General features: G+C 49.7%; 1 protein-coding gene across 5 annotated transcripts in view; it reads left to right on the top strand.

The window, feature by feature from the left end:
* Window positions 1-14,540, top strand: part of HECTD4 (HECT domain E3 ubiquitin protein ligase 4) — an 89,206-nt gene that overhangs the window by 35,320 nt on the left and 39,346 nt on the right. For 3 of the 5 annotated variants that reach the window (XM_053279586.1, XM_053279587.1, XM_053279585.1), the window contains exons 14-27: window positions 256-326; window positions 1,369-1,474; window positions 2,277-2,397; window positions 3,682-3,810; window positions 6,752-6,876; window positions 7,776-7,929; window positions 8,187-8,287; window positions 9,328-9,526; window positions 10,586-10,705; window positions 10,997-11,101; window positions 11,690-11,853; window positions 12,091-12,324; window positions 12,951-13,143; window positions 13,338-13,442. In XM_053279586.1, coding sequence (XP_053135561.1) covers window positions 256-326; window positions 1,369-1,474; window positions 2,277-2,397; window positions 3,682-3,810; window positions 6,752-6,876; window positions 7,776-7,929; window positions 8,187-8,287; window positions 9,328-9,526; window positions 10,586-10,705; window positions 10,997-11,101; window positions 11,690-11,853; window positions 12,091-12,324; window positions 12,951-13,143; window positions 13,338-13,442 — 1,927 coding nt within the window. The remainder of the gene's footprint in view (window positions 1-255; window positions 327-1,368; window positions 1,475-2,276; window positions 2,398-3,681; window positions 3,811-6,751; window positions 6,877-7,775; window positions 7,930-8,186; window positions 8,288-9,327; window positions 9,527-10,585; window positions 10,706-10,996; window positions 11,102-11,689; window positions 11,854-12,090; window positions 12,325-12,950; window positions 13,144-13,337; window positions 13,443-14,540) is intronic. The other 2 variants (XM_053279589.1, XM_053279588.1) reach the window with 1 other exon arrangement.

The following is a 14,540-nucleotide window of genomic DNA, read 5'->3' as shown; positions in this document are numbered from 1 at the left end:
GAGTGAAGCCGTCGTATTTGTATGTTGGCAGCCTTCTTGCTTAAACAAGGAGTTCTGCAAGTGAGAGAGAGAGAGAGAGAGAGAGAGAGAGAGGGAGAGAACGGACGAACATGCTTCATCTTATTCTCCCAGAAACTGTAGTTCAAAATCCAAAGTAGGGTTGGATTTTGGGTTGGTCTTAACCAAAGTATTTCTTTGCTTTGATCTTATTCTCAGTATGCAAATACTTAACTTTTTCTTTCTCCTCCTTTTAAGCTCTGGTCTCAACATCCTCTATCCTGGAGAAGCAGAAATCAATAACTTACTTAAGCTGGTCTTAACTGAAGGTAAGAGGGGGGTTTTTTTTAGCAGATGATGGAAGAAAATGCAAAGCTAACTACCTGATCCAGGAAGCAGAGCCTATACATGAGGATCGGCCTGCTGGATTACAAGAACTGCATTAATCTATCAGGTCCAACATCCTGCTTCCTAGAGTGGCCAGCCAGATGCCTTGGGAAGCCCACAAACAGCCCCCAAGGCAAGAGCTCTCCCTCACAACTGGTGTCCAGCAGCATTCTGCTTCTGAACCTGAAGGCTCTCTATACCCATCCGTACTAGCAGCCATTGACAGACTCCTCCTCCATAAATTTGTCTGATCCCCTTTTACAATCATCTGTATCGTTGGCTGCCTCTGTGTCTTGGGACAGCAAATCCCATCAGTTAATTATGCATACAGATTTGCCCTATACATTTAATCAGAATATTTTTACCAGGAGTTGGCTTACCTCTGAGGAGAGCTGGTCTTGGTGAGGAGAGCTAGTCTTGTGGTAGAAAGCACGAAATGTCCCCTCTTCTGTTGCTGGAGTCAAGGACATCTCCATGGGTTATGCCCCTCACGAGCTCCAAGGCAGGACAGTTTTGATTTGTTAAAGTAGAGAAAAACACACCTACTTGAGTCTGAGCAGGATAACTGCCCCAGTTCTTTCTGTCTTCATAGCTTCAGGCAACCTTAAAATCTCTCTCTTCAAAATCTTACTCTTAGCTGTTATCTCTTTTTTCCCTCCTAAATACTTCGTTTACCTCAGCTTTTTATTCCTCCTTGCCCTCTTTCGACGTATATCTATATTATTATTATTTTTTTAAAAGCCCTACAAGATATTATCCTTAGGGGATAGGGCCGCTCTGGGAAGAGCGCTTGTATGCAGAAGGTTCCAAGTTCCCTCCCTGGCAACATCTCCAGATAGGCCTGAGAGAGACCCGTGCTTGCAGCCTTGGAGAAGCCGCTGCCAGTCTGGGTAGACAATACTCAGCTAGATGGGCCAAGGGTCTGACTCAGTAGAAGGCAGCTTCCTAGGTTCCTATAAACTGTTCTCCCATGTACTATTGCAGGTGACCGAAACAGTGGGCTTGCCCAGCTCCGGGATGTGATCATGACAAACTTATCTGAACAGCTTCAGAACAACAGATTTGGCAGCGAAGACGATGAACATTACAGGTAAATGGCAGAGGTCTTGTGTGTAGTTTGTTAATGGCACACAGTGGGAGTCTTTGGGGCGGGACTTCTACAAAGCAGTCTGTGAGTTTCCGGGGAGGAGCTGACGATCATGTAAGGGAATCCCTCAGGAAGTCACCACCGTGTGTGTATCTATTGCAGCTGCACTCCTTTGGATCCTCTGCAAAGGGGGTGGTTTTCCCGGAGCTGTGTTCATCCCAACACAGCTTGGAGCTCCCTCCTGCGGCTCCTTGGATTTTAATAGAGATGGTGCCAGTGAAGTGCCTGACGGGTTGCATCTTACTAGCATTCGCTTACGTTTAGGCACTTTCCAAGCAAAATCTTCGCAGCCCTTGAAGAGGTTCTGCCCCATGACCCACCACCTGGCTGGGACACAGGGCAGAGCCTTATCAGTAGTGGCACCTAGGCTCTTTAACCCCTGGGAGGCCCACCTGGTCCCTTCTCGTTCAGCTTTGAAAAGGCATATCAAGACCAGTTGGGTTTTTTACGCTGGCTGATCTCTCCTTTGATTGGAGTGTTCTTTGGATGCTGGCTGTCTCTCCTCCAGATTCCTCTTCAGTTTTCTTGGATTGGTTTGGTGTGTGAGAATGTTCTGGAAATTTGCTTTGGGGGCTGAAAGGTGGCACAGAAGCATTCCTATAAATAGAATGTAAAATGTTAGAAAATACCGTACTTCTGGTTTTATACGCCTGGAATGTGCTTTAGTGCACTCCAACTTGCAGATGTGCGTTGCTTTTCATTCTACACCCTCACCATTTTACCGTGTCTTTCCTGCATTTTGAAGACTAAACGATGAACTTTTGCACTACATTCTCAAGATTGTTGTCCGCGAATCTTGTATCTTAATCACCAAGTGCCAAACTGTGTCCAGAGATGAATTTCAAAGGCTCCTCTCCACAGTGCCTGTGAGTAGCCCCTTGCTCTGTTCAAAAGATCCCTTCTTTGGGGGTGAATCATGATGGGTCAGTGCTGTGTGCTCCCTGCAAGGTTCGCGGGTAGGCCTCTTTTTTGTGTTTGAGTTGCAAAGGTAACGTGGGGCAAACATTATGGGTAAGACTGTGAGTCTTTGCCAGGATCCATGTCAGACGCCACCACCACAAATGCTTTTGCAGTCCCACACTTTGTGCCGCCATGCAAGTTGGCACTGTGTTCACCAGGCACGGATCTTCCGTAATGTCCCTCATGCTTGTTTGGCCAAACATCCTATCATACCTTCCATCCAGACATTGTCCTGCTTGTTTGTTTGCTTAAATGTCTTACTTTGAACAAAAATGAATGATAGTTGAGAGCTAGTTTTTGAAAGACATGACTGGCAAGTTGCTAGCATCTTGCTAGTCATAAAAAGCATCTCGCCTTGCATTAAAAAAAAGAAAGCAAACAGATTTTCAAGAAATGGAATTCTGCACCCAGTAAAAGAGAACGCAGGCATTCTGTGTTCTTGCAGAATCACAGAATGCATACAGCTCTGATTTAAGACTTAAACACGGTACAGGTTGCATATCCCTTATCCGAACTGCTTGGGACCAGAAGTTTTCCGGATTTCGGACTTTTCCGGATTTCGGACTTTTCCGGATTTGGAATGAGATACCTTGGGCATGGGATCCAAGTCTAAACACGAAAGGTTACTGTGCACTGTATTTTTTTTTTTAGGTTTTATTTAAAGTATAAAAATGAATAAGCATTGAATTTACAATAACTACAGGTAGCTGTAAATGTAATGAAAACTAAGCCGCAACGAGTTGGTGCTGCGGGCGCACACCGTGGTGGTTTCCAGATTTTGAAGCATTCCGGATGTCCGAATAAGGGATACTCAACCTGTATTGCATCTTATAGGGAAGCACCTCATGAGACTCTCTTCTCACTCCAGCGGCTGAATCCTTCCCAGAATTTGGGCAGCTCTGCCTCTTCAGCTTTGCTTTTAAAGTGAATTTGATGACCTAATTAACCTGCTTACGTGTTAACTTGGCAAAATTCAAAAATCTCATCTCCCAAGATTTAGCTTGAATTAGTTATGTTCTGCTATGCTCTTACCATGCATGACAGTCCGGCCAGAGAGTGATTTCACGTTTCCCTCCCCTGTTTGTTCCCTCCTTTCATGTTTCAAAAATAGCAGGCAGGCTTTTCTTGTGCTGATTTTTCTGAGCAAAGTGTTGAGATGCTAATGCAGACAGTGCTCCTTTCTGTTCAAGGCCGCCTCCTCCTGCCTGCGATACCTGATGGCTGTACAGAACCATCTTCTGAGTAATACTATTTTGATTAAGCCCGACGAAAACGATGACAGTGACAGCTCCTTGCAGGGAGAGACATTGAAGGTACAGGTAAACACCGAGATTAAATTCCAGCCCCTCTTCCGACAGCCACTGCCCTCTCGCGGCCCTTGTAGCTCTGCAGCTCAGCTGACGGGTATACGCTCTCTGTGATGTCTCATTACTTCTCGTTGTCTCGGTGTGGTTTAGTGGTGGCCCACGAAAGCAGCCCTCTGGCTTCAGCTGGGATTTGTGGGGGTGGCTTCTGAGTGGCGGGAGGGGGCTGTTGAAACGGCACACGTCTGGAGCTCCTTTGCGATATGGGCGCGGGCTTTCCCGTGGACTGCAGTCAGGCATGCTGTTCCAGAAGGGCAAAGAGCCAGGGCAAAATGTGCCTTTGCCCCAGACCTGTGTATATGTCTGGTCGGTTTTGCATCTGTTTTCTCAGCTGCTCAGGGCTTGTGGGGGCCCGACACATGGCACATTCCTCCTGGCTGAGCTCCTTGGATGGAAACAGGGCTGGATAAGGACATTTTCCATTCCTTTCCACGGGGCCTGTGTGGAAGAGGTCCTGGTTTGGCTGTGGCCTTTATGTCCACCTAGGACAACCTCCCTTCTTGCTCACTGTCGGTGTATTTTTGTCCATATCCTCAACGGCCACTCAAACTCACTTATGAACGTATGAAATAAATGCTAAATGTGTCTCTACTGTCTTTCATCCTACAAACACGTTCTTTGTTTTTTCCAGTTTCTCTCTGCAAGCCTCATCCTCTCTTCCCTTCTAGAACTGTCTGTTCCGTTCCTTGTCTGGTCAACAGGCAGGGCTGGATTAACCATTCTGATAAGTACTGTACAGAGCTGGGGGCCTGGCCCGGTTAGAGTCCCTTCTGTGCTCTTAACTAACGGGAGTTTCTGAAAAGCAAAAAGTGTGTTTTGTCTTACTACTTCGGCTTTAAAATCCACAGCAGCTAGACAGAAACCAGATGCTCCCACACTGTAGAATGGGGAAGCCACGGCCCTGTTCCCAGCAGTGGATGAATATTGAGTGATGCTATTATCTCCAGCACAAAGAGCAGACGGTCCTCTGCACTGTAGAAGCAGGATGGGGAGGACAGGATTTAGGGACTGTGTGTGTGTGTGTGTGTGTGTGTGTGTGTGTGTGTGTTGTTTTTGTGTCCACAAGGGCTGTTGCCCAGTAAAAATAAAACTTAACTAATTGTGAGTCTTAATGAGTTGGTTACATCTGCATCAATTCGCAGTTGAGAAGAAAAAGGAGCAGCACAGAAGAAGCCTCTCTCTTCTTGCTTTGGATCGGGGTGGCCGACCTGAGGCTATCTAGCTGTTGTCAGGCTACAGCTCCTATCATCCCCAGCTACAATCAGTTGCAGCTGGGGATGATGGGAGTTGTAGTCCAGCAACAGCTGGAGAGCCCCTCAGGCTGGTCACCCTGCTTTCGAAGAGGCACACGTTTCATAGCAGACCTTCTCTTAAAAGGGGGCATTTGCCCCTGTGTGTGGGAGGAGAAAGGGGATGGTGTGGCCTTCTCAGATGACCACGCCACCCATGCCTCTCAGTTGATCCTGGAGATTCAAATCAACGAGTTGAAGTGATTCATCAACTCTGAGCTAGAGCCCAAGCGCCTGCCTTTGTCCATGAATTCCAGCGGATGAGAAATGGGGAGTTGTGTGTGAGACAGGAGGCCCCCAGAGAATAGCCCAGGAGGGGTCCTTGCCCTTTAAGCAGGCCTTGCCAGCCAGGAGCCCCTCTAGTCAGGTTTGCCCCTCTAGTCAGGACCTCCAGCCAGGAGCCCCTCTAGTCAGGACCTCGGTCCATCTCCTCTAAAACTGTGCTTAGGTTTTCCGACTCCTTTGGGACTTACCTTTTAAAACTCACGTTGGACACAGGCAGTTGATTCCCTCCCCGCCCAGAGAGTCAAAGGTGGAGTGATACAAATCCGTCAAATATTTATATACCGTTTTTCATCAAAAAGTTCCCAAAGAGGTTTACTTACAGTAGATAGATAGATAAAATGATACAGAAATTAAATGATAGTCGTATCATTTCTGTGATGTGTACACTCCCTTCTCTTAGGAATACGTGACGCTGCCTTCTATTGAGTCAGTCTGTCTAGCCCAGCGTCCTCTGCAGCTTGGCTGGCCGTGGCCCTCCAGCGTCCCTGTAGCTCTTTAGCTGCAGGCTGAAGGAAAGGTGGCCGGGGCAGGGTCGATGGGACGGGGAGTAGAGGTTCTCCCATAATCCTTTATTTTGAACAGAGTTGCATTGATGACTTGCTTTTCACATGAATATTTGAAGCTGCCTTGTAGTGAATTGGATATAAATCTATAAAGTGTTATAAAAATATTTGGAGGACGAGGAGGTCCATCTAGCTCAGGCCTGCTCAACTTAGCCCCCCCCCCAGCTGTTTTTGAACTACAACTTCCATAATCCCCAGCCACAGTGGCCAAGAGCCAGGGATTATGGGAGTTGTAGGCCAACATCTGCAGGAGGGCCGAAGTTGAGCAGCCCTGATCTAGTTCAATAATGGTTCCTTTGGAACATTATTCTGAGGCAAGGGTCTTCCCCAGCCCCTGCTCCCTGAGCTGGAGGTGCTGCCAGGGAGTGAACCTAGGACTTCTTCCTTGCATGCCAAACCGGTTCTCTGGCCCTGAGCTACAACCCCTCTCCTTTGTCTTGTTACCATCTCTGGCCAAAGTGAGGGCTTCTTGCAGCCTCTTGAAGCCCAGCAAGAGGGCCTGCAGAACCTGTGAACAGAGACGATAATGAGACGAATGTCCCCACCACTGACAATGCTGCTTCTATCAAACCATCTTCAGCTCCCTGAGAAAAGCGATTGTCTGTCTCCAGCCTCCGCCTCGGAGAGATCTGCCGGCGCCAGGCTTCATTGTCACCTCCATCCCATTAACGCTGGGAGCCCACCCTTGCTTTATTTGTCAAGCTGGTCGGTCCTCTGATCATGTCAACCACGGTTCTTCTCTTAACGCTTTGTGCCTAGGAGCTTAAGGCCAGCATCTTGGCTCTGGCGACACAAATCCTCACCAGCTGCGATGAAGTTCTGGAAATGCTGCAGCAAGTCACCACCGCTCTTATCAACAGCGATATTCCGGACAGGGAGCAAAGGTAAGGTGCCTGTTGTCCTCTCGGCAGATGAAAGGACCAGCGTGTCATGTTCATCGGAGCGCCATTTTGTAGTCTCTGCCGTTCCACTGCCAAAGGCAGAAGACTGAGGAGCATTGCCTCATCTCGGTGTGTTCATGAGCCCGGCAGAGGCTCGGGCTTGGCTGGCAGGAACGGGTCGCTTGGCAGAACGCCAGGCTGGGCTGCTTCGGGGTCTCGGAGGCAACGGTCAAGAGGCAGCGAAGAGAGGTTTCCGTTAGAACAGACCACAGACTGTGTTCTGTGTTAGAACGTAGGGGGCTAGTAGGTGTCGCCCTTGGGAAGGTGGGATGGCCCGGAGATCCCACCTGGCCACTTGGTCATTGGAAGAGGCCCTTTCCCATGTCCCGTCCCCATCTTGGGCACCACACGCAGGAGCCCTTCCACAGGTGTGACATCCACTTTTTGGAGTTCTCTGCTCTGTACGACCCCGTCCCTAGTGGCATTTCGCAGCCATCTTTATGGCTGAGGCAGACGTTAATGTTTTGCTGCCTCTCTGCTGCTGCTTGTATGCTTTTGTGTGGTGGTCTGCTGCTGTTTGCTGCTTGTTCCACCTGATTCTCTGTAACACTGGCTTTAAATTCTTGCTTGCTGGCTAACCCAGTTCTTTGTTTTTTGAGCGATAATGGTGGGCTTTAAGTACTCTGGAGTAGAACAGAATAAATGAATGGTGGTCAAAGGGAGTGGTTTGGGGGTAGGGGGCCTGGGTGCAGCACAGAAGAAGCCTCGAATGACTGATGGGTGTGAAGGGAGGAAGCAGGAAATCTGTCGGGGCTCAGAGGCAAAGGAGGCCAGTCGGGTTTGCCGAGGCAGGGCTGGTGATCCAGGGCAGCTGGGTGAGTTAAAAGGACCTCTCGTTGCAGGTTAAAAGGCCTGGAGCAAGTGACCAAAGCCACGATGCTGGGCCATTTGCTTCCGGTGCTGCTGACCTCCCTGATGCATCCCAATCTCCAGACGTTGACCATGGCTGATGCTCTGATGCCTCAGCTGGTGCAGCTGGTCCTGTACACAAGTCAGGTACGGCTTCTTCCTTTCTGCTGGAACTTTGAAGCCTCAGATAGTTTGCAGGAGTGTTCCCCACCCCACCCCACCAGTCAAACCTTTCCCATTGGAACCCTGATGTAGAGGGACAACGTTTTGTGTTCTACCTGGGTAGCCAACTTCAAAGATCAAAGGGAGGCCTGCCTGAAGCCCTGCTTAAGGACCAGACGAAGAGGCAGTGTCTTCTCTCTGCAGCTTTCCTAATAGCCAGCCGTACTTGTGCTTTGTTTCAGACGGCCTTGTTGCTGAAAACCCAGTCTCCAGTCTTCTCCGAAGCGGGTAGCTCCCCCGGTAGCGCATCTGAGCAGAGGAGCAAGCTGTTTCCCGAGGAGAGGTGATGGCTGCAGCCGCCTCAAGCTGCCCTTTGACCCCCACCATCCCCTCCTCTCAATCTCTTACCAGCCCTCTCTGGCTTGCTGGCCTCCTCACTGCAAGATTGATTGTTACTGGAGGATGATTCATAAGCAGGGAGCGCCACAGGGTCAGCGTTTAGATTATAAAATGGCTTTGCAGGCTCATGAACAAGCTTTCCTGTAAAGAGCGGGAAGTGATGAAGCCAAAGGGAGGTTTTTGCTGCAGTGGCAGCCCCCGCTTTTCTCTCTCTCTCCTGCCCTGCTTCCCCAGCACCTTAAGGGCTCCAGAACTGCCGCGAATGTGGAGGTTGGGACTGTGTCCCCGGGTTCTGAAGGGCAAGATGTGATTTACATCCTCCTGATTTTGAGGACTCTGGGTGCAGTAGGATGGACTGTCGGGAGATCTGTGATCAGATTCCCCCCCCCTCCCGGGGTTAAAAACCACAACTGAACAGTAGCTGCGGAGGGTCCTTGTTTCCAGCGGGGACTGCAGCATCCGGATGGGGGGAAGGCTTAACACCTGTCATCAGGATGCCTCTCTGTGCCCTTGCGAACCTGATCCAACCCTGCAGACGTGGACAGTGTACTTCTGTCCATGTTTCTGGTCATCCTTTTTTGTAGTGGAAGATCAGGGTGGAGGAAGTACATAGTGACATAGGAAGCTGGTCTTTACTGAGTCAGACCCTTGGTCCCTCTAGCTCAGCATTGTTTACACTGACTGGCAGCAGCAGCAGCTCTCCAAGGTTTCAGGCAGGGGTCTCTCCCAGCCCTACCTGGAGATGCTGCCAGGGATTGAACCTGGGACCTTCTGCATGCAAAGCAGTTGTTCTACCGCTGAGTTAGGACCATCCCCAACTACAGCCCGACCCCTAGTCTTTTAGGTATGCTGGCTGCAGGCTGCTTAGGGCATGGAGGGTAATGCCCACATCTTGGATTGTACCTGGAGGACCCTCAGTTTAATGCCCCGAGATCCTACCCAGCAACTCCTTTGCTAACCTTTCTCTCTCTCTTTTAAACCCAGAATGCTAGAAGAGAAAGAAGAGCCGGGCTTCCTCACTGGCCTGAAAATCCCGGCTCCTTGGGCTGCTGGGAAAACAGTAGAGACGGTTCACCCCGTTAGGGACAACTACAAATTTAAGGAGACGGTGCATATCCCGGGAGCCCGCTGCCTGTACCTGAGGTTTGACAGCCGATGCTCCTCGCAGTACGATTATGATAAGGTGAGCAGAGGCCAGAATGGAAACGCCAGCCGGGACATGGCCTGCCCTGAAGAACCTCCCTCTGGAATTAAAGGAGGCCTGCTCTTGTGTAGCTCCCAGTGGCTTCCGTAGAGTTTGCCCAGGAGCAGCTTCTGTGGATCATGCGCCTTGGCATGCGGGCTTTCTAGATACTTCTCCTGGTCTTTGTGGCCTCTCGCTATCTGTAGCAGGTTTCCTTCTGCCATGAAGCAGGGAAGCAGACGGAACAAAACCTCGGCCTTTGCATGGGGTCTCCGCGGTTATTTTTGGGCATGACAAGGCAGATGTTGGCAGCGTCTCAGTGGGAGACAGAGGGACGGGAGGTGGCGCTACCACCCCCACCTCTGTGTCCTTGTGTGGAGGTACAGAGGACTTTGCTCTGTAGTGGTGAAGCAGAATGGGCAGCCCAACTTGGCAGAAGCTCGTGAGTCTCCACCTGGATGGCTTTAAGAGGGGTTTGGATCACTTCATGGAGGAGAGGTCTATCATCAGCTACTAGCTGGAGGGCTAAAGGCCACCTCCAGCCTCAAAGGCAAGAGGCCTCTGAGTACCAGTTGCAGGGGAGTCACAGCAGGAGAGAGGGCAGGCCCCCTTTCAACTCCTGCCGGTGGGCTTCTCAGGGGCATCTGGTAGGCCACTGTGCGGAACAGGATGCTGGACTAGATGGGCCTCCTTGGGCCTGATCCAGCAGGGATGTTCTTATGTTTAATCTCCTTGGAAGCCATTCAAAGCCAAGCAGGACCCAGAAGACGTTGTTGGTTCCTATTTATTTATTTATTTATTCATTCATTCATTCATTCATTCATTCCCTGCCCCTCCAGTGCACTACTGCTCAGTGTGGATAATCTTGACTGAATAGTAGGTTTGGGAAGTGAGGAGGTGGTGCAGGAGTTCAAGGGTGTCTGCTGGCTTCAAGCCACCACCACTGTTTGTTGTCGTCATATGAATTTAGAAATTGCTCTAAAGGTTGGGACGTTCATAAACCTGCCCCTTGCCTTTGCCCCTTTCTGCCCCCTAATGGCTTATCTCCTGCTTCCTCAGCTGGTGATCTACGCAGGCCCCAACACAAACAGTCGGAAGGTTGCCGAGTATGGAGGCAATACCCTTGGGTACGGAAGCCGCAGCGTCTTAGGAACTGGCTGGCCCAAAGATTTAGTCAAGGTACCACCTTACCGTGTCCTTTCTCTTTCTCTTTCTTTGAAAAGCACAGAGAGGACCTCTTTAAAAGCCAATTTTTTAATCAATAGTTGCATCGTGTGGTTTGGGATAAAGGCCAACTCTCCTAACAGAGAAGGATTTCTGGGCTCCAGAGCACAGTTGACTCATGCACGCATGCCCCCCAAGTCATGTTTTGAACCTGATGAGTGTTCTGCAAATCTGCCACAGCCCTGCGCCGGCCACTCCTTCCAGCCTCCTGTCCTAACCCTGCCACTTTGCCTTCCCAACACTAAGGTGGAAGGGGACACCGTGACCTTCTCCTTTGAAATGCGGAGCGGCCGAGAACACAACACCCCCGACAAAGCCATGTGGGGCTTTGCCTGCACCGTTCGAGCCCAGGTGAGGTGGTGTGAGGCCTCCATTGCATATCAACTGCATTTCATTTCCTGCACTGTGTAATGAGCCTGAATAGACCAGATTTTTCATGGGTGGGGAGGATGAGGACTTGGGATGGGGGATTTGGTGGCTACCTGATGGGCCCTGCCTGGCACCTCATTGGGTTGAAACTGCCTTGACCGTTGAAGCTCCTCACTCCTCGGGCCCCGGGCAAGTGTAGATGACTGCACGGCTTTCCTGAAGGGGGTTATGTTCAGCTCCCTGGCCCACGCCTGCAGTAGGCTTTCTCCCCATCCCAAGGAAGAGCGGGAGTGGGCAGTCTGCGCAGCTGTCATGCTGCCCTGGCCATGATCAGCCCCAGGCTGGTCACCAGGCTGTGGGAAGCAACGGCTGCGTAACCTCCCCTGAATCTACAGGGTACTCTTCAGACCCTGTTTTGGCCTGATCACCCTCGCATTTTCCAGAGAAAGCCAAAACGGGGCTATGAGGCGTACTTCCTCTCTCTCTCAAATCGGGGCCACCACTTCTTAATGGGGGGCTGGGCTCTAATGTGAACTCTTCTGTGTGGCCTTGCCCCCCTGCATGCGGAAGGAGTCCTCGGAAGACGTCTCAGGCGGCTTGCCCTTCTTGGTGGACCTTGCGTTAGGCTTGTCTGTGCTGGCTTGTTCCATGCTGAGGATCCTGTACAATGGCCCGGAAATCACCAGAGAGGAGGAAACGTGCCACGAACTTCTAAGGTCCAAACTTTTACAGAGGTAAATACCATAATGGGAAAGAAGCCGATCTGCCGCTTGAGCCGGATGCGTTGCTTCTGTGCGCTTCTCAGATCTTTGGTCTCAAGGAAGGAGCAGGAAAGACCAAGTGCATGCCACCATTTTGTAATCCACATAACTGTGGGGACAATGGAATAGTTTCAGAGGCCGTTGGGATCCAGTGGTGCAAGCCCGGCTGGACTGTTAGGAAGCTCACGACTTTCTGTTGCGTTTGTCCAGGTGCCAGTGGCAAGTGGAAGCCAACGGCGTGATCTCTCCAGCCCTCACTCCAAGCCCCTCGCCACTGCCTCTCACCATAGAAGAAGACCGCGAGTTCACCTACCCGTCGGACATTCTTGTGCCCCCGGTTGGGCACTACTTTGACCTGCCCCGGATCCGGCTCCCTCCCGGGATCATGATTAAACTCAGGGAAATCTCCGGCCGCGCTCGGCCTCAGTTCAGACCCAGCATCAGGTATGGAATGACTCTTCTCTGCCACACGCCCCTCACCTCCCCTTCCTGTCATTTTCTTCTTGAAGTTGTAGGGGCCCATGTTTCAAGTAACTGCCCATTAAATAAACAAACAGGAAAGATAAAGTTGTTTAATTCCTCACTGGCTGTCTTTGCAGAATTTGCTCTTTCAGTCTGTTTAGCTGTTAGATCAGAACATAGGAAGCTGCTTTCGGCTGAGTCAGACCCTTGGGCCATCTAACTCAGTGTTAGCTACACCGACTGGCAGCGTCTTCTCCAAGGTTGCAGGCAGGAATCTCTATCAGCCCTATCTTGGAGACGCCAGGGGGGTGAACCTGGGACCCTCTGCATGCGTAAATTTTTATATGACTTCTTAAAAAAATAAGAATAAATAATTACAATACATGGATGTAAGACAAAATATACAAATGAAATTTTTCAAAGGAAAACTAATAAGTAATTAATCAAATATATACATGACCTAGAATGATACTTAACCTAATCAAAATCATTTTACAGGTCTTAAACAGTTGAAAATAAAAATATAACCACTGCTTCAGTTAACATGCTGTGCTGAGTAGCCCAAGTACACCTTTTTGCAAACCTCTTGTGGCTTTCACCTTGAACAGGGAGGTGATCCAACCAGACATAATGGAAGAAATGGTGGTTTCGTGTGTGATCAAGCACCTGAATCTGGTTGATGCACTCCAGTCCCTAATGAACTTCCAGTACCAAGAGGAACATGCAGAGGAATACGATCTACTTTGTAAAATTATGGGAGAGACCTTTAAGAAGCTCAATGCCATGGAACGGCAACTCCAGGTAAGACTGTTGTAAGAATCCATTTTCTGTACAGAGAAAGGAGAAAGTGATGCTTCTAGAATTGGAATCTCTCCCCCTCTCTCTCCCCCACGCCACCCCAAAAGGCTCTTAGTGTGCCAATTGCACTCCTGTTTTTCCCTTTTCACTCTTGATGGAGATCCACCCCTTTCACGTCTCTCTTGTCTTTTGGCCAGAGTGTCGCCGAGCTGGAGCAGAAATGGCAAAGTGAAGTGGAAGATGCCATGCACGGGAAACTGGAGAACAATGTTCCCTTCTTTTATGATTACCACTTTAACGAGGTGAGCATCAGATATTCTGCCCGCTTGATACCGGTAAAGAGGGAGGAGAAATCAGCTAATGCCTTTTCTGAATTGCTGTGCTCTTTTTCCATTCCTCTAAAACGTTTGAGCCAGGTATACTGGTGCCCAAGGATGAGTCACGCGCCCTCCTGATTAAACTCTGCGTTGGAAATGAGCTCTAAATTATGATGGCTGTTGATTCCAGGAATAGCCTGTGAGTCAGGGTAAGGCAGCTCAGAAGGGAATTGGGGGTTTCCCAGTAAGCACTAGTGTAATAAAACAGTGCAATTAGAAATAGCCAGTCTTCGAGATAATGACAATGGGTCTGATTCTGGAGTAGGCAGCTGTTTCAGCATACTCGACGTTAAGATGGAAGGAAAAAGCAACCTGGAATGTTTTGCCCGTAAGGGTCGGCCTTCTGGATCAGCTCAAAGATCCAGCCTAGTCGGCCATTCTGTTTCCAGTCAGTGAGGTGCCCCTGGGATGTGTGAGTTCGATGGTGTCTCCTGTTTGCCCCCAGAATCTCATACTCTGGGGCAGAAGGTCTCGGTACATGAAGGCTCAGACAAATTCTGCTTGTACACAAACCTATTGACAAAAGATTTAGAACAGACAAAGAAAGGACTTCTTCGCAGCACATAAATAATCTATGGAATTCTCTGCCGCAGGATGTGAAGGCCACCAGTTCGGGTTGCTTTAAGCGGGGCTTAGACAGATTCATGGAGGACAGAGCTATCAATGGCTACTGGCCTTGATGGTTATAAGTGCCCCTCTGCCCCAGGCTCAGAGGCAGGAAGCCTCTGAATCCCAGATGCAGCAGGAGAGGGTGTGTGTGCTTTCACCTTCTGCTTGGGGGCTTCCAGAGGGCCCCTATGGCCTTCAATCTGTTCCAGCAGGGCTGCGCTTGTGGTCTTAATGCCCTTCAGTTCTGTAATCAACCTCCACCTTAAAAACTTTGCTGAAACGTTTTGCATTTAATTGTGTACAAATTGCTTTGAATCTTGATATTGACGTTGTTTTGCTATGTATGGCGGTTCTTACTTCCTTCTCTAATGTATATGCAACTGTTGTGAGCTCCCCTCAAGCGGCTTATAATAT

This window comes from Hemicordylus capensis, chromosome 15 (genome assembly GCF_027244095.1).
Source record: "Hemicordylus capensis ecotype Gifberg chromosome 15, rHemCap1.1.pri, whole genome shotgun sequence".
NCBI classification, from domain to species: Eukaryota; Metazoa; Chordata; class Lepidosauria; order Squamata; family Cordylidae; genus Hemicordylus; species Hemicordylus capensis.
This window is presented reverse-complemented; position numbering and strand designations above follow the sequence as displayed.